The sequence below is a fragment of the Salmo salar genome, chromosome ssa15 (genome assembly GCF_905237065.1).
Source record: "Salmo salar chromosome ssa15, Ssal_v3.1, whole genome shotgun sequence".
NCBI classification, from domain to species: Eukaryota; Metazoa; Chordata; class Actinopteri; order Salmoniformes; family Salmonidae; genus Salmo; species Salmo salar.
The window spans coordinates 17,570,842-17,590,790 of NC_059456.1; the positions used below are offsets into that span (position 1 = coordinate 17,570,842).

The following is a 19,949-nucleotide window of genomic DNA, read 5'->3' on the forward strand; positions in this document are numbered from 1 at the left end:
AGCCTACTAGGACCCTGTCCCTCTGGCCAGGGTAAACAAAGCAGTAACACTGTGTATTTACAGCCTACTAGGACCCTGTCCCTCTGGCCAGGGTAAACAAAGCAGTAACACTGTGTATTTACAGCCTACTAGGACCCTGTCCCTCTGGCCAGGGTAAACAAAGCAGTAACACTGTGTATTTACAGCCTACTAGGACCCTGTCCCTCTGGCCAGGGTAAACAAAGCAGTAACACTGTGTATTTACAGCCTACTAGGACCCTGTCCCTCTGGCCAGGGTAAACAAAGCAGTAACACTGTGTATTTACAGCCTACTAGGACCCTGTCCCTCTGGCCAGGGTAAACAAAGCAGTAACACTGTGTATTTACTAATTGGCCCTTTGACCAATCTTATCAGATCTTTTCACATTCCAAACTTTTCTGATTGGTCCTAAGATCAATTAGAGGAAAAAAATATAAGATTTGGGCTACCTGTAGAGGGAGAACCCCCGGTCCTTCCGTCCCCGTCCCTTCCGTGATTCAGACTAACAGCACTGAGAGGAGGAGCCTCCTGTCTTGTAGCTGGAGAGAAGTCCTTGTCCCTATAAGAGGGTAACTAATCTGGGTAGGATGGTCATCTGAATCAGGGTTAGTTTGGCAGCTGTGGTGAAAGAGGAGTGATTACGATAGCTTCCGTCCCTCTCCTCGTCCCAACTTGGGCTTGAACCAGGGACCCTCCGCACACATCAACTGACACCCCACGAAGCATCGTTACCCATCGCGCCACAAAAACCGCGGCCCTTGCAGAGCAAAGGGGAACAACTACTTCAGGTCTCAGAGCGAGTGACGTCACCCGATTGAAACGCTATTAGCGCGCACCACCGCTAACTAACTAGCCATTTCACATCGATTACACCAAGTCTACATGTAAATTTAGTCTGCAGCTTTGATATGAGCTGAGAGAAGGACAGTGTACAGTCTAGCCATACTCCCAAGTACCTGTATGAGGTGACTACCTCAAGCTCTAAACCCTCAGAGGTAGTAATCACACATGTGGGGAGAAGGACATTCTTCTTACCAAACCACATGAACTTTGTTTTGGAGGTGTTCAGAACAAGGTTAAGGGGCGGAGAAAACTTGTTGGACACTAAGAAAGCTTTGTTGTAAAGCATTTTAACATAAAATCCAGGTTGGGGCCAGCTGTGTACAAGACAATCATCTGCATATAAAATGGATGAGAGGTGAATAAATCTTTTCCTAGCAATCAACCAATTTAACCTGACTTGAAGAATTTCTGAAACGAATCAGGGCAATCCAGGTGTGGAAAGCTCTTAGAGACTTACCCAGAAAGACTTGTAATCACTGCCAACGGTGCATCTACAAAGTATTGATTCAGGGGTGTGAATACTTATATAAATGAGATATTTCTGCATATCATTAAAAAAAATTATATATATATATTGCTTTCACTTTGTCATTATGGGGTGTTAGGTCAGATAACATCTACAAACATCGATTTAATTCATTTTGAATTCAGGCTGTAACAAAAATGTGGAATAAGTCAAGGGGGTATGAATACTTTGAAAGCATTGCACATGAATTCCAAACAAAAGTGTTGGATTTTTCCCCCTTTCGTTTCTTCACAGACATTATACTAGAGATCAGTGGCGGTTAAGATGAGGACGATTCCCTTTTTTACCCCCCCGTGAGCAAAGCCTTATTACTGTAACAGCAGTACGAGGTTGCTAAAACCTAGCCTATAAATGAAAGTTTCCAACGTAGGTACAAACAAGTAGAGAAATTTGAGACAGTGACATGGGCAGAAAGTGACGTTCAATACCACCTTGCCCTCTTGCTGATATAAGATGTAAACATCAGTCCAACAGTTGCAAACAAGTTCATTAACATATTCAGGTGCGTTTATTCCCGTTTTGCTCCGCGTAAGAAACATTTTGTGCATCTCTACTTGCACATCATCTGCTCATCTATCACTCCAGTGTTAATCTGCTAAATTGTAATTATTCGCTCCTATGGCCTATTTATTGCCTTACCTCCTCATGCCTTTTGCACACACTGTATATATACACTTTCTTTCCTACCGTGTTATTGGCTTGTTTATTGTTTACTCCATGTGTAACTCTGAGAACAAGTTCTCAACTAGCCTACCTGGTTAAATAAAGGTGAAATAAAATAAAAAATGTAAAAAGATTTAACAGAAGCGGCTGAATGAATACACCCCTGATCACATGTAAACAGTTCACTTTCATAGCAGCCACGTTGTCGTTCCTTCTCGCGTCTCTCCTCCTTCCACATCTTCCCGTCGCTTGTGGACATCAATGCGCAACACATCAGCCGTATGTGACCAGGCGAGGAATCCTTTCCAAGCTGAACCTTCATACCATAACCGCTGCACACAGCCTATATCGTTGTCACCATATTAGCTAAAGTAACATCATAGACGACATAGCTAATAGAACTAACGAGTCAAACCTGCAACAACCATGTAGTAAGGTTAGTATAATCCATCGCCGTTGTAATCTATTAGGAAGACAAAATGTTTCCAAACTAGAGATTTTAACGATGGATCCTCCGATTCTGGTTTATCGACCCCACCATTTTACAGAAATAGTTCCTGCCTGTACCTCACAAAAAGAACAGTTTGAAATGTGCCAGTTAAGATTAGAATCTTGATAACGTGTATGTTGACTCTCGTTGCTTTAACAGAATAGTCTGAAAGGTTTTCAGCTCAGTCACTCAACAGTGGTTGTAGTAGTCGCAGACTGTACCTTTATTTAAAGCTCTGTATCTCTCTCAGACCGGACTTAATAATTAACTCTCCAGACAGAAACGTCATTTCAGGTTTTATTGAAAATGACACCTCATTTCTTGGCCTTGAAGTATTCCTCAATCACGTCCTTAGCTTGAGACTCCTTGCCATAGTCCTGTAGAGGGGGGGACGGGAGAAAACAGTTACACAGGATACTAGCTACAGGACAGTTCATTGTTTAGAACAAACTGAGAAGTGTCCCAAATGACACCTTATATATAGTGAACTTAATACTATAAAGTAGTGCACTATACAGGGAATAGGGACCTACTTGGAACCGAGAATATGTTACAGGTAGAGTTGTACGCTGTGGTCAGTATGTTACAGGTAGAGTTGTACGCTGTGGTCAGTATGTTAAAGGTTGATTCAGTCTAATAAAAAAAAGGTACATGTTGCCATTTATTGGGACTCCAGACACCACAGTGAGGTGTAGGGGCTCGTACCCTGGCAGACACTCTGGCCAGCTGTATAGGACAAGCAGCTGCATGACACTGACAGCACAGCAGCTGCACTCGACTGGCCCACTACAGATGCGCGGGTTGACTCACAACCCGCAGTCCAGACGGGTTTAAAATTGTGTTGCTGAAGGACGGGCGGGTTGAATAAAGAGAAACAATACCTTTAAAAAAATCCGTAAATATATCATTCTTGTGCAATTTATATCTATAGGTTACATTGAGGTTTTTTCTTTCATTATTTGCGGCTGTCTGGTTTAAGTGCGTAAGCCTAAACGTTAGGGTTTAACTGTGATCACGTCAAATAGCCAACTGCCAAATGATGCTTTTGGGATCAGCAGTGCCGGCTATGTTGTGTGGTGATTGTGAGGCGCTATACAAATTCAACAGTCACAAGATGGGACTTTTAAAATAGGCCTATGGCAGGTCAAGGGAACTGTAGCCTGCTGTTTAGATGGGTTAAATGGAAAGTGAAATCTGGACACTGACTATAGGTCTATAACTTCTCACATAACCTTATTAACTCCTGCAGAATTAAACATTTCTTGCAGTAAAATGATACACCAAATGTAGGCTAAATGTGGACCAGGGAATATAGCTGCTGTAAACCAGGCAAAAAAACGAATTATCCTGCACCCCAATCATTTTTTGCCGTCTTTGACTGTAGCCTATAGTACATTTTCAATATTTGCGGGTTAGGTTTGGGTGCATGAATAGATTCTCACATGTAGTCGGGCTGTTTCAGGTGGGGAAATTTTTCTTTAAAAAAAACTGCGGACCCTCGCACCGCTATGGCACGACCACCACACCGCTCAGAGCACAGTGGACATTTAACCTGCCACATGGAACCACAAAGGGCCATTTCATAAACCATCGTGACATCACAAGGAGCGTTCCGACACCTCACTGCCCTGTTTGTGACATCACAAGGAGCGTTCCGACACCTCACTGCCCTGTTTGTGACATCACAAGGAGCGTTCCGACACCTCACTACCCTGTTTATGACATCACAAGGAGAGTTCCGACACCTCACTGCCCTGTTTATGACATCACAAGGAGAATCCTAACACCTCACTACCCTGTTTATGTCATCACAAGGAGCAGTCCGAGCCCTCCATGACTTCATAGTGGATTCACACCATTACTGTAGCTTTCCCTCTGAGGTGTTTCCAAGAACAGAGCAGTGGGTTTATACCTTGATCACAACACAGCTGCAGCCCACCACCTTACGGGGTTTTCCCTCCCGGTCGATCTTGCACAGACCAACCCACTCGCCCAGCTTCTTGTTGTCATCAACCTGGTGGTCAGAGATGGGGAGAAGAGAGTTTCAATACATAAGCTGTGCTACCACCTAGTATCTCCATAGGGCAGTAATAACATGATTGCAGTCCCCACTGTTTACACAGTAACCCAAATGCCTCCCTATTGTTACATAACGCACACACATTTTAACCAGGGACCGGTTTAACAAAAATAATTTTAATGCTAATTTTAAAATGGTTAGAACCTTGGTAGGAGCATCGTTAAACCTCAGAGCTGTTTCCCAAAACCATCACTATTAACTTCTTGGTGACAGGGGGCAGTATTCAGAAATTTAGATGAATGACGTGCCCAAATTAAACTGCCTGCTACTCGGGCCCAGAAGGTAGAATATGCATATTATTAGTAGATTTGGATAGAAAACACTCTAAAGTTTCTAAAACTGTTTGAATGATGTCTGTGAGTATAACAGAATAAAGTTGTCTACTAATAAAGTTTACTACTACTAAAGTTGCCACGGTCTTTGTAATTAATACAAACAAGCCACATAATAAAAAGACGATTCAAATGAAAACCGAGATGACTGCATTAAAAATATAAAAACAGTAGGCTATAGGCCTATTATAATCATATTGAAATACATTTTATGTCAAATCAACGAGTTCTATTTTGCTACCGTCTAAATTGGGCTCATGTGTTAGCCTAAAGTGAGTAATGACGTGGCAAATCTGTGATTTCCCTGCATTGTCGGGCAAGCGTCCGTGTGATTTCCTGCATTGTCGGGCAAGCGTCCGTGTGATTTCCTGCATTGTCGGGCAAGCGTCCGTGTGATTTCCTGCATTGTCGGGTAAGCATCCGTGTGATTTCCTGCATTGTCGGGTAAGCATCAGTGTGATTTTCTGCATTGTCGGGTAAGCATCAGAAACCAGCCGTCTCAATATTTTTGCATCCGAATGAACACATTTTTAAAAATGGAACGTTGTTCCGGGAGCAGCTCAGATGCCGTCAGTACCGACCCAGGCGGCAATGACCGGTCTCGTCGCGTGGCGTTTAGGTTAACGCGTAGAACATTGTTGGCCGCTGCATCATTTAAAAACACTAGTAAACTCATTACTTGTCATGTGGTTTTTAATGTGGCCCCCGCACATTGACTCTGTACCGCTACCACCTGTATATAGCCTCCACATTGCTCTGTACCGCTACCCCCTGTATATAGCCTCCACATTGTACCGCTACCCCCTGTATATAGCCTCCACATTGTACCGGTACCCCCTGTATATAGCCTCCACATTGTACCGGTACCCCCTGTATATAGCCTCCACATTGTACCGGTACCCCCTGTATATAGCCTCCACATTGTACCGGTACCCCCTGTATATAGCCTCCACATTGTACCGGTACCCCCTGTATATAGCCTCCACATTGTACCGGTACCCCCTGTATATAGCCTCCACATTGTACCGGTACCCCCTGTATATAGCCTCCACATTGACTCTGAACCGGTACCCCCTGTATATAGCCTCCACATTGTACCGGTACTCCTGTATATAGCCTCCACATTGTACCGGTACCCCCTGTATATAGCCTCCATATTGTACCGGTACCCCCTGTATATAGCCTCCACATTGACTCTGAACCGGTACCCCCTGTATATAGCCTCCACATTGACTCTGAACCGGTACCCCCTGTATATAGCCTCCACATTGTACCGGTACCCCCTGTATATAGCCTCCACATTGACTCTGAACCGGTACCCCCTGTATATAGCCTCCACATTGTACCGGTACCCCCTGTATATAGCCTCCACATTGTACCGGTACCCCTGTATATAGCCTCCACATTGTACCGGTACCCCCTGTATATAGCCTCCACATTGTACCGGTACCCCCTGTATATAGCCTCCACATTGTACCGGGACCCCCTGTATATAGCCTCCACATTGTACCGGGACCCCCTGTATATAGCCTCCACATTGTACCGGACCCCCTGTATATAGCCTCCACATTGTACCGGTACCACCTGTATATAGCCTCCACATTGTACCGGTACCCCCTGTATATAGCCTCCACATTGTACCGGTACCCCCTGTATATAGCCTCCACATTGTACCGGGTACCCCCTGTATATAGCCTCCACATTGTACCGGTACCCCCTGTATATAGCCTCCACATTGTACCGGTACCCCCTGTATATAGCCTCCACATTGTACCGGTACCCCCTGTATATAGCCTCCACATTGACTCTGAACCGGTACCCCCTGTATATAGCCTCCACATTGTACCGGTACCCCCTGTATATAGCCTCCACATTGTACCGGTACCCCTGTATATAGCCTCCACATTGTACCGGTACCCCCTGTATATAGCCTCCACATTGTACCGGTACCCCCTGTATATAGCCTCCACATTGTACCGGTACCCCCTGTATATAGCCTCCACATTGTACCGGTACCCCCTGTATATAGCCTCCACATTGTACCGGTACCCCCTGTATATAGCCTCCACATTGTACCGGTACCCCCTGTATATAGCCTCCACATTGTACCGGTACCCCCTGTATATAGCCTCCACATTGTACCGGTACCCCCTGTATATAGCCTCCACATTGTACCGGTACCCCCTGTATATAGCCTCCACATTGTACCGGTACCCCCCTGTATATAGCCTCCACATTGTACCGGTACCCCCTGTATATAGCCTCCACATTGTACCGGTACCCCCTGTATATAGCCTCCACATTGTACCGGTACCCCCTGTATATAGCCTCCACATTGTACCGGTACCCCCCTGTATATAGCCTCCACATTGTACCGGTACCCCCTGTATATAGCCTCCACATTGTACCGGTACCCCCTGTATATAGCCTCCACATTGTACCGGTACCCCCTGTATATAGCCTCCACATTGTACCGGTACCCCTGTATATAGCCTCCACATTGTACCGGTAACCCCTGTATATAGCCTCCACATTGTACCGGTACCCCCTGTATATAGCCTCCACATTGTACCGGTACCCCCTGTATATAGCCTCCACATTGTACCGGTACCCCCTGTATATAGCCTCCACATTGTACCGGTACCCCGTATATAGCCTCCACATTGTACCGGTACCCCCTGTATATAGCCTCCACATTGTACCGGTACCCCCTGTATATAGCCTCCACATTGTACCGGTACCCCCTGTATATAGCCTCCACATTGTACCGGTAACCCCCTGTATATAGCCTCCACATTGTACCGGTACCCCCTGTATATAGCCTCCACATTGTACCGGTACCCTGTATATAGCCTCCACATTGTACCGGTACCCCCTGTATATAGCCTCCACATTGTACCGGTACCCCCTGTATATAGCCTCCACATTGTACCGGTACCCCCTGTATATAGCCTCCACATTGTACCGGTACCCCCTGTATATAGCCTCCACATTGTACCGGTACCCCCTGTATATAGCCTCCACATTGTACCGGTACCCCGTATATAGCCTCCACATTGTACCGGTACCCCCTGTATATAGCCTCCACATTGTACCGGTACCCCCTGTATATAGCCTCCACATTGTACCGGTACCCCCTGTATATAGCCTCCACATTGTACCGGTACCCCCGTATATAGCCTCCACATTGTACCGGTACCCCCTGTATATAGCCTCCACATTGTACCGGTACCCCCTGTATATAGCCTCCACATTGTACCGGTACCCCCGTATATAGCCTCCACATTGTACCGGTACCCCCTGTATATAGCCTCCACATTGTACCGGTACCCCCTGTATATAGCCTCACTATTGTACCGGTACCCCCTGTATATAGCCTCCACATTGTACCGGTACTCTTGTATATAGCCTCACTATTGTTATTTTACTGCTGCTCTTTACCTACTTGTTACTTTTATTTCTTATTCTTATTCATACTTTTAAACTAAATGGTTGGTTAGAGGCTCGTAAGTAAGCATTTCACTGTAAGGTCTACACCTGTTGTATTCGGCGCGTGTGACTACTAAAATTTGATTTGATTCCCATCGCTAAGGCCTCTTCCCCTTCAGGAGGCTGAAAGATTTGGCCATCAAATCCTTAAAACAAGTTCTACATCTGCATCACCCTCCACACACCAAGATCGACTCATCACATCAGCTGCTGTTACCGTGTCTCATCTATCCTGTTGCCTAGACACTTCACCCCTACCTGTATGTACACATCTACGTCAATTACCTCATACCCTCGTACATCGACTCAGTACTGGTACCCTGTGTATATAGCCTGGTTATCAGTACTGGTACCCTGTGTATATATAGCCTGGTACCCTGTGTATATAGCCTGGGTATCATTACTCAGTACTGGTACCCTGTGTTTATAGCCTGGTTATCATTACTCAGTACTGGTACCCTGTGTTTATAGCCTGGGTATCATTACTCAGTACTGGTACCCTGTGTATATAGCCTGGGTATCATTACTCAGTACTGGTACCCTGTGTATATAGCCTGGTTATCATTACTCAGTACTGGTACCCAGTGTATATAGCCTAGTTATCATTACTCAGTACTGGTACCCTGTGTATATAGCCTAGTTATCATTACCCAGTACTGGTACCCTGTGTATATAGCCTAGTTATCATTACCCAGTACTGGTACCCTGTGTATATAGCCTAGTTATCATTACCCATGCCCCCCCCAGCTCCATACCTTGATGAGGTTAATCTGATGCTCGGCGCAGAGGGCTTCCACCAGCTTGACGTACATGGGCTCGTCACAGTTGGCCGCAAGAACACAGAGGTGGGCCTGGCGCCTGGATGAAGGGGGCAACCGCAATTAACAATCAGTAGTAATTTACCATCGCAATTGGGCCGACCAACCAGTGCTCCCGCACATTGGCTAACCGGGCTATTTGCATTGTGTCCCACCACCCGCCAACCCCACTTTAACGCTACTGCTACTCTCTGTTCATCATATATGCAAAGTCACTTTAACCATATCTACATGTACATACTACCTCAATCAGCCTAACTAACTGGTGTCTGTATGTAGCCTCTCTACTGTATACAGCCTCTACTGTTGTTTTTATTTCTTTACCTACCTGTTGTTCACCTAATACCTTTTTTGCACTATTGGTTAGAGCCTGTAAGTAAGCATTTCACTGTAAGGTCTACACCTGTTGTATTCAGCATTTCGCTGTAAGGTCTACTACACCTGTTGTATTCAGCATTTCACTGTAAGGTCTACTACACCTGTTGTATTCATTATTTCACTGTAAGGTTGTATTCAGCGCACGTGACAAATAAACTTTGATTAGTAAGCCTTGGTGAATGCAGCCTAACTGTCATTCCATTTCCTATATGGTGCCACGCCCAGCTCTGGTGGTCACAAGTAGTGCACTACGTAGGGAATAGTGTGCACTACGTAGGGAATAGTGTGCACTACGTAGGGAATAGTGTGCCATTTGGGAGGCAGAAGTATCTCAGATTTGTGGGTAGCGATGACAGTTCTCACAGGATTCAGTAGAAGAAACCAAAACCCCATCAGCCGAACTTCACTTAACCTGTTAGGGCTAGGGGGCAGCATTGACACGGCTGGATAAAAAACATACCCGATTTAATCTGGTTACCACTCCTACTCAGTAACTAGAATATGCATATACTTATTACATATGGATAGAAAACACCCTAAATTTTCTAAAACTGTTTGAATGGTGTGAGTATAACAGAACTCAAATGGCAGGTCAAAACCTGAGAGATTCCTTTACAGGAAGTGGCCTGTCTGACCATTTCTGGAACTTCTTTGCCATCTCTATCGTTTACTAAGGATCTCTGCTCTAACGTGACACTTCCCACGTCTTCCATAGGCTCTCAGAGCCCGGGAAAAAACAGAATGTCGTCATTCCAGCCCCAGGCTGAAACACATTATCGCCTTTCTCAAGTGGCCGATCAAGAGACACTAGCTTATGCGCGTGACCCCGACCGCCCCCGCCTTTGGGATTTTTTTCCTCTGTTTGCCGAAAAGGAGATTCCCTGTCGGAATATTATCGCTTTCTACGAGAAAAATGACGTAAAAATTGATTTTAAACAGCGGTTGACATGCTTCGACGTACGGCAATGGAATACTTTGAATTTTATTGTCAGGAATTGCGCCAAGCGCGACACTTCTTTACTATTTCGGATAGTGTCTGGAACGCACCGAACAAAACGCCGCTATTCGGATATAACGATGGATTATTTTGGACCAAACCAACATTTGTTATTGAAGTAGACGCCCTGGGTGTGCATTCTGACGAAGACAACAAAAGGTAATGACATTTTTATAATAGTAAATATGATTATGGTGAGTGCTAAACTTGCCGGGTGTCTAAATAGCGAGCCCGTGATGCCTGGGCTATGTACTTAGAATATTGCAAAATGTGCTTTCACCAAAAGCTATTTTAAAATCGGACATATCGAGTGCATAGAGGAGGTCTGTATCTATAATTCTTAAAATAATTGTTATGCTTTTTGTGAACGTTTATCGTGAGTAATTTAGTAAAATGTTAGCGAATTCCCGGAAGTTTGCGGGGGTATGCTAGTTCTGAACGTCACATGCTAATGTAAAAAGCTGGTTTTTGATATAAATATGAACTTGATTGAACAAAACATGCATGTATTGTATAACATAATGTCCTAGGGTTGTCATCTGATGAAGATCATCAAAGGTGAGTGCTGCATTTAGCTGTCTTCTGGGTTTTGGTGACATTATATGCTGGCTTGAAAAATGGGTGTCTGATTATTTCTGGCTTGGTACTCTGCTGACATAATCTAATGTTTTGCTTTCGTTGTAAAGCCTTTTTGAAATCGGACAGTGTGGTTAGATTAACGAGAGTCTTATCTTTAAATGGCTGTAAAATAGTCATATGTTTGAGAAATTGAAGTAATAGGATTTTGAAGATTTTGAAAATCGCGCCACAGGCTGGCAGTGGCTGTTACGTAGGTGGGACGAATTCGTCCCGCCGGTCCCATAGAGGTTAACTGGACCCAGATTTATTCTTAAGGAGCCTACTGTTAATTCCGTAAAGTCCAAGGACCTTGGTGTCATCGTCAGAGGTAGACTGGCTCTCACAGACAAACTTAAATCAAAACATCTCAACTTGAAATCGATACTCATTTGCAAAACAAAGCCTTCTTTCATGTCCATCAAAGTAATTTAACGCAAAATGCACTATTACTGTACATTGTTGAGCGTTTTTTTTTAAACAGTTAAGCCGACAGTATTTTTCCCAGTGACAACACGTTTCTTGCAGCCTTCTTCCGTTACACACACAAGTGTTCGGAGCATGATTTACACTTGTGTGTACAAGGTAGTTGTTGTGAAATTGTTAGCTATTACTGTACGGTTGGAACTAGAAGAACAAGCATTTCTCTACACTCGCATTAACACCTGCTAACCATGTGTATGTGACAGATACATTTTGATAGATAGCTAATTAGTATATGCGGTCCCTTCGTCTTCCGTAAACAAATATAGCCGTGTGGGAACACTAACCCTATAAATAATATAAATGTAACATTTTTTTTTTATTATTTCTAGCTGATATGACAAGTCTTTACGCTTCCAAAACAAACCCACAAGCAATGGGTGTTAACGTTAAGACATCACATCAGGGCTCTTAACAAAACTCCCTCTTACAGAACACTCCTTCATCCAAACACTTGTGTAATGTAATGGAACTAGCTAATAGAAATTCAGTCTACGTACCAAATGATACCCTATTGCCTATACAGTGCACTTCTTTTGACCAGGTGCAGGGCCCCTGGTCAAAAGTAGTGCACTAAATAGGCAGCCATTTAGGACATAAGAGGACCAGAAGTATTCACTCACTTGTCCAGCGCCTTGGCAGCCTCGCGGATACCACGAGCCAGGCCGTCATGGATGAGGGCGGTCTTGAGCACCTCGGGGAGAGCGGTGTTGACATCCATCACACCTCCAGCAGCGATGCTGGGGTGGGGGGACAAGGAGAGGAGACGAGGAGACAAGGAGAGGAGACGAGAATAGGAGAAGAGGAGACAAGGAGAGGAGAAGAGACGAGTTACATTAGCTACAATTAGCCCGTTAAGATAAGTGAGCTGGGTTGAATGTTTTCCCGGCGTGTCAGACAGGGGATCTCACTCATAATTTAGAGTGAAGGGGTATCCGACTAAAGAAAGTAAATCATCACACATCCGCCGGAAATTAACCATTACACTGTCAACTCACTATATTCACAGAAATAGCAGGTAGCCTAGTGGTTAGAGCGTTGGACCAGTAACCGAAAGGTTGGTGGATTGAATCCCTGAGCTGACAAGGTACAAAATCTGTTGTTCTGCCCCTGAACAAGGCAGTTAAACCCAGTGTTCCCCGGTAGGCAGTCATTATAAATAAGAATATGTTCTTCACTGACTTGCCTGGTTAAATAAGGTAAAAAATTAAACCACCAACCAAAGGACTAAACACATGCTTAGCTTACTAACGTTAACTGCTTAACTAAACACATACTTAGCTTGCTAACGTTTAATTTTTACTGTTATCAATAGTTCTGGAATGGAAATATTTCACACATCCCCACTTTACAAATTATACAACTTTGAAACGTGCAATTGAGCTAGTTAGTTAGTCCTGGTTCAGCGCACAGCGGGAGAACAGTCACGCTTACCCTTCCTCGGCCATTGTCGATTAGCGATGGATGGGGGACCTAAAATTCTGCAATATTGACCAAACATGATAGAAAAGTTATTATCCATGATGACAGGGTGACTGTGGGGAATTTTAAACAAAGGATGCTTGATCAATCCGACAGATTTTTATTGGGTGAGATCATGAAACCCACCCGATCTCCTCTGTGACAGCGGGTAAAGAGGACGTCATTTAGTCGGCGACATTCATTTAAGGGCAGAAGGACCCGAGAAGTAGGTGGCCATTATTCTGCCTGTCAAATAAGTCGTTATCAATAAAATAGTGTAGCAGAGCATTCAGTCAAGGAGATTCATTTGTAATATCGAGGACTATGAAGAACGCAGTGGGAAAGTTGGATTAAGTCAAGGTGACTAGAAGCGGGTCTGTTTTGGTTAATTGTGTCTTCTTCAATGAGGTTTAATGGTGGTTGGCATCCAATAAATGTTGCATTACCGCCACATACTAGACTGGACTACAACTCCCTTATACTTTGCTTGAAAATAAATCTATAAATAAAGAAATACCCTACCATCTAACACTACACTCAAATGTTTTATTTTTTATAATAATAATAAACAATCTATTTAGTCCATCCTCAGGCCAACAGCCTGAAAGGATGGGACACCATCACTTTATTTTATTTTTTATTTCACCTTTATTTAACCAGGTAGGCAAGTTGAGAACAAGTTCTCATTTACAATTGCGACCTGACCAAGATAGAGCAAAGCAGTTCGACAACATACAACAACACAGAGTTACACATAGAGTAAAACAAACATACAGTCAATAATACAGTAGAAAATAAATCTATATACAATGTGAGCAAATGAGGTGAGATAAGGGAGGTAAAGGCAAAAAGGCCATGGTGGCAAAGTAAATACAATATAGCAAGTAAAACACTGAAATGGTAGATTTGTAGTAGAAGAAAGTGCAAAGTAGAAATAGAAATAATGGGCTGCAAAGGAGCAAAATAAATAAATACAGTAGGGGAAGTGGTAGTTGTTTGGGCTAAATTATAGATGGGCTATGTACAGGTGCAGTGATCTGTGAGCTGCTCTGACAGCTGGAGCTTAAAGCTAGTGAGGGAGATATGAGTCTCCAGCTTCAGAGATTTTTGCAGTTCGTTCCAGTCATTGGCAGCAGAGAACTGGAAGGAAAGGCGGCCAAAGGAGGAATTGGCTTTGGGGGTGATCAGTCAGATATACCTGCTGGAGCGCATGCTACGAGTGAGTGCTGCTATGGTGACCAGTGAGCTGAGATAAGGCGGGGCTTTACCTAGCAGAGACTTGCAGATAACCTGGAGTCAGTGGGTTTGGTGACGAGTATGAAGCGAGGGCCAACCAACGAGAGCTTACAGGTCGCAATGGTGGGTAGTGTATGGGGCTTTGGTGACAAAACGGATGGCACTGTGATAGACTGCATCCAGTTTGTTGAGTAGAGTGTTGGAGGCTATTTTATAGATGACATCACCGAAGTCGAGGATCGGTAGGATGGTCAGTTTTACGAATGTGTGTTTGGCAGCATGAGTGAAGGATGCTTTGTTGCGATATAGGAAGCCGATTCTAGATTTAATTTTGGATTGGAGATGTTTGATATGAGTCTGGAAGGAGAGTTTACAGTCTAACCAGACACCCAGGTATTTGTAGTTGTCCACATATTCTAAGTCAGAACCGTCCAGAGTAGTGATGCTGGACGGGCGGGCAGGTGCAGGCAGCGATCGATTGAAGAGCATGCATTTAGTTTTACCTGCGTTTAAGAGCAGTTGGAGGCCACGGAAGAAGAGTTGTATGGCATTGAAGCTCGTCTGGAGGTTAGTTAACACAGTGTCCAAAGAGGGGCCAGAAGTATACAGAATGGTGTCGTCTGCGTAGCGGTGGATCAGAGAATCACCAGCAGCAAGGGCAACATCATTGATGTATACAGAGAATAGAGTCGGCCCGAGAATTAAACCCTGTGGCAACCCCATAGAGACTGCCAGAGGTCCGGACAACAGGCCCTCCGATTTGACACACTGAACTCTATCAGAGAAGTAGTTGGTAAACCAGGCGAGGCAATAATTTGAGAAACCAAGGCTGTCGAGTCTGCCAATAAGAATGTGGTGATTGACAGAGTCGAAAGCCTTGGCCAGGTCGATGAATACGGCTGCACAGTAATGTCTCTTATCGATGGCGGTTATGATGTCGTTTAGGACCTTGAGCGTGGCTGAGGTGCACCCATGACCAACTCTGAAACCAGATTGCATAGCGGAGAAGATACGGTGGGATTCGAAATGGTCGGTAATCTGTTTGTTAACTTGGCTTTCGAGGACCTTAGAAAGACAGGGTAGGATAGATATAGGTCTGTAGCAGTTTGGGTCTAGCGTGTCACCTCCTTTTGAAGAGGGGGACACTGTAAAGTTTTTGCAGTTCCGGGTTAACAGTTTTTTTGAGCGTGGCACAAATCATGCTTCATTGACAGCATGGCCAATTTAGATGTTTTATCATTTTAAACTGGGAAAAGAGCCTCTTATTCCCAGATTTGGGAACCACACAGCCACTGGCACTGATTCCTTCCAAACCACTCGTTGAATTTGCAATTTCCAACTTGTTGTGTAATGTTTATGTCCAATGAGCACCAATACGTTTTATCTATAATTTCTCTCCATTGTTTTCTCTTCATATGACAAGGATTAAAAAGGATTTGCCAGTAGATATTTGACTTGATTCATGATGATGACTGATAGCTAAAATTGAAAAGTAGCCCTTAACCAACAGTACAGTTCAAGAAGAGTTGAATGAACTAAAGTAAAAAATTATAAAAAGTAACACAATAACGAGGCTATATACAGGGGGCACAGGTTAGTCGAGGTAATATGTACATGCAGGTAGGGGTGAAGTGACTATGGGGGCACAGGTTAGTCGAGGTAATTTGTACATGTAGGTAGGGGTGAAGTGACTATGGGGGTACAGGTTAGTTGAGGTAATATGTACATGTAGGTAGGGGTGAAGTGACTATGGGTGTACAGGTTAGTTGAGGTAATTTGTACATGTAGGTAGGGGTGAAGTGACTATGGGTGTACAGGTTAGTTGAGGTAATATGTACATGTAGGTAGGGGTGAAGTGACTATGGGGGTACAGGTTAGTCGAGGTAATTTGTACATGTAGGTGGGGGTGATGTGACTATGGGTGTACAGGTTAGTAGAGGTAATATGTACATGTAGGTAGGGGTAAAGTGACTATGGGTGTACAGGTTAGTAGAGGTAATTTGTACATGTAGGTAGGGGTGAAGTGACTATGGGTGTACAGGTTAGTTGAGGTAATATGTACATGTAGGTAGGGGTGAAGTGACTATGGGGGTACAGGTTAGTCGAGGTAATATGTACATGTAGGTGGGGGTGATGTGACTATGGGTGTACAGGTTAGTAGAGGTAATATGTACATGTAGGTAGGGGTAAAGTGACTATGGGTGTACAGGTTAGTAGAGGTAATATGTACATGTAGGTAGGGGTGAAGTGACTATGGGTGTACAGGTTAGTTGAGGTAATTTATACATGTAGGTAGTAGGTAGGGGTAAAGTGACTATGGGGGTACAGGTTAGTAGAGGTAATATGTACATGTAGGTAGGGGTGAAGTGACTATGCACAAATGATAAACAGCAAGTAGCAGCAGTGTACAAAACAAATGGGGAGGGGGTCAATAAAATAGTCCATTTGATTAATTCTTCAGCAGTCTGATGGCTTGGGGGTGGAAGCTGTTAAGGAGCCTTTTGGTCCTAGACTTGGCGATCTGGCACCGCTTGCCGTGCGGTAGCAGAGAAAACAGTCTATGACTTGGGTGACTGGAGTCTCTGACAATTTTATGGGCTTTCCTCTGACACCGCCTATTATATAGGTCCTGGATGGCAGGAAACTTGGCCCTGGTGATGTACTGGGCCGTACGCACTACCCTCTGTAGTGCCTTACGGTCAGATGCCAAGCAGTTGCCATACCAGGCGGTGATGCAACCGGTCAGGGTGCTCTCGATGGTGCAGCTGTAGAACCTTTTCAGGATCTGGGGACCCATGCCAAATCTTTTCAGTCTCCTGAGGGGGAAAAGGTTTTGTCATGCACTCTTCACGACTGTCTTGGTGTGTTTAGACCATGATAGTTTGTTGGTGATGTGGACACCAAGGAACTTGAAACTCTCGACCCGCTCCACTACAGCCCCGTTGATGTTAATGTGGGCCTGTTCGGCCCGCCTTTTCCTGTAGTCCATGATCATCTCCTTTGTCTTGCTTACATTGAGGGAGAGGTTGCTGTCCTGGCACCACACTCCTCCTCCCTATAGGCTCATCTGTCGGTGATCAGGCCTACCACGGTTGTGTCATCAGCAAACTTAATGATTGTGTTGGAGTCGTGTTTGGCCATGCAGTCGTGGATGAACAGGGAGTAAAGGAGGGGACTAAGTACAGACCCCTGAGAGGCCCCAGTGTTGAGGAGACGTGGCAGATGTGTTGTTGCCTGCCCTTACCACCTGGGGGCGGCCCGTCAAGAAGTCCAGGATCCGGTTGCAGAGGGAGGTGTTTAGTCCCAGGGTCCTGAGCTTGATGAGTTTCGTGGGCACTATGGTGTTGAACACTAAACTGTAGTCAATGAACAGCATTCTCACATAGGTGTTCCTTTTGTCCAGGTGGGAAAGGGCAGTGTGGAGTGCGTTTGAGATTGTGTCATCTGTGGATCTGTTGGGGTGGTATGCGAATTGGAGTGGGTCTAGGGTATCCGGGAGGATGCTGTGGATGTGAGCCATGACCAGCCTTTCAAAGCACTTCATGGCTACCGACGTGAGTGCTACGGTGCGGTAATCATTTAGGCAGGTTACCTACGCTTCCTTTGGCACAGGGACTATGGTGGTCTGCTTGAAGCATGTAGGTATTACAGACTCATTCAGGGAGAGGTTGAAAATGTCAGTGAAGACACTTGCCAGTTGGTCTGCGCATGCTTTGAGTACAAGTCCTGGTAATCCATCTGGCCCAGCAGCTTTGTGAATGTTGACCTTTTTTAAAGGTCTTGCGCACATCAGCTACTGAGAGCGTTATCACACAGTCATCCAGAACAGCTGGTGCTCTCGTGCATGCTTCAGTGTTGCTTACCTCGAAGCGAGCATAAAAGGCATTTAGCTCGTCTGGTTGGCTCGCATCACTGGGCAGCTCGCTTCTGGGTTTCCCTTTGTAGTCCGTAATAGTTTTCAAGCCAGGACACATCCGACGAGCATCAGAGCCGGTGTAGTAGGATTCAATCTTACTCCTGTATTGACACTTTGTCTGTTTGATGGTTTGTCTGAGGGCATAGCGGGATTTATTATAAACGTCCGGATTAGTGTCCCGCTCCTTGAAAGCAGCAGCTCTAGCCTTTAACTCGGTGCGGATGTTGCCTGTAATCTATGGCTTCTGGTTGGGATATGTACGTACGGTCAATGTGGGGACAACGTTATCGATGCACTTATTGATGAAGCCGATGACTGAGGTGGTATTCTCCTCAATGCCATTGGATGAATCCTGGAACATATTCCAGTCTGTGCAGCAAAACAGTCCTGTAGCGTAGCATCCACGTCATCTGACCACTTCTGTGTTGAGCGAGACACTGGTACTTGGATCAGCCAAAAGGCAGGGGTCCACTTTTTCCAAAAACTTCACAGACTCATCTTTATCCTGACCCTCGGTGCAAGCCTCGGGCTCCAAGAACTTCGCCACACCTACCACCTACCACCACTTCGCCCTCATTCACTTCCATTTCTCCTCGTGTCTTCAGCTCACTCTGCTTGCCATTTTTAACCGACAAGCTCACCCTCTTCCTCCCTCTCCCTCTCTCCTCTGCCTCTCTTTTTACTTCCATTCCTCCTTGGTATTCCAAGTATATGTCTCCTTATGATAACACTACACTTCTCCTGACCTGCAGTGCCTTCCACATTTTGTTAGGTTACAGCCTTATTCTAAAATGTATTAAATCGTTTTTTCCCTCATCAATCTACACACAATGCCCCATAATGAAAAATCAAAAATCAAAAACATGTTTTAGACATTTTTGCTCATTTATATATATAAAAAAAAGAAATATGACATGTACATAAGTATTCAGACCCTTTACTCAGTACTTTGTTGAAGCACCTTTGGCAGCAATTACAGCTTCGAATATTCTTGGGTATGACTCTACAAGCTTGGCACACCTGTCCTGTATTTGGGGAGTATCTCCCGTTCTTCTCTGCAGATCCTCTCAAGCTCTGCCAGATTGGATGGGGAGCGTTGCTGCACAGCTATTTTCAGGTCTCACCAGAGATATGTGATTGGGTTCAAGTCCGGGCTCTGGCTGGGCCACTCAAGGACATTCAGAGACTTGTCCTGAAGCCACTCCTCGTTGTCTTGGCTGTGTGCTTGGGGTCGTTGTCCTGTTGGAAGGTGAACCTTAGGTTTTGGTTTGTTATGGTTTTCAATAAGGATCTCTCTGTACTTTGCTCAGTTCATATTTTTCCTCAATCCTGACTAGTCACCCAGTCACTGACGCTGAAAAACATCCCCACAGCATGATGCTGTCACCACCATGCTTCACCATACGTATGGTCCCAGCTTTCCTCCGGATGTCACGCTTGGCATTCAGGCCAAAGAGTTCAATCTTGGTTTCATTACACCAGAGAATCTTGTTTCTCATGGTCTGAGAGTCTTTAGGTGCCTTTGGCAAACTCCAAGTGGGCTGTCATGTGCCTTTTACTGAGAAGTGGCTACCGTAAATGCTTGATTGGTGGAGTGCTGCAG

The 19,949-nt window shown here is 44.8% G+C and overlaps 1 protein-coding gene and 1 non-coding gene across 2 annotated transcripts; both read right to left on the minus strand.

The window, feature by feature from the left end:
- Window positions 1-2,825: 2,825 nt before the first annotated feature.
- On the minus strand, window positions 2,826-13,444 carry LOC106571007 (40S ribosomal protein S12). Its single transcript, XM_014143625.2, has 6 exons — window positions 13,342-13,444; window positions 13,168-13,214; window positions 12,357-12,473; window positions 9,198-9,300; window positions 4,454-4,555; window positions 2,826-2,918 (listed from the first exon to the last, which is right to left on the minus strand). The coding sequence occupies exons 2-6, from the start codon at window positions 13,179-13,181 to the stop codon at window positions 2,856-2,858; spliced, it is 399 nt and encodes a 132-aa protein (XP_013999100.1). The 5' UTR covers window positions 13,182-13,214; window positions 13,342-13,444; the 3' UTR covers window positions 2,826-2,855.
- On the minus strand, window positions 12,622-12,695 carry LOC123727571 (small nucleolar RNA SNORD101). The gene has a single exon (XR_006759565.1). It is a non-coding gene; the product is annotated as a small nucleolar RNA SNORD101 (small nucleolar RNA).
- Window positions 13,445-19,949: the final 6,505 nt, after the last annotated feature.

Excerpts from the sequence above, each read along its gene's own strand:
- LOC106571007 (XM_014143625.2), bottom strand. Across the intron at positions 9,301-12,356 it reads GCTGCCAAGGCGCTGGACAA|GCGCCAGGCCCACCTCTGTG; the intron begins GTGAGTGAATAC and ends CCCTTCATCCAG. Across the intron at positions 4,556-9,197 it reads ATCAGATTAACCTCATCAAG|GTTGATGACAACAAGAAGCT; the intron begins GTATGGAGCTGG and ends TCTGACCACCAG.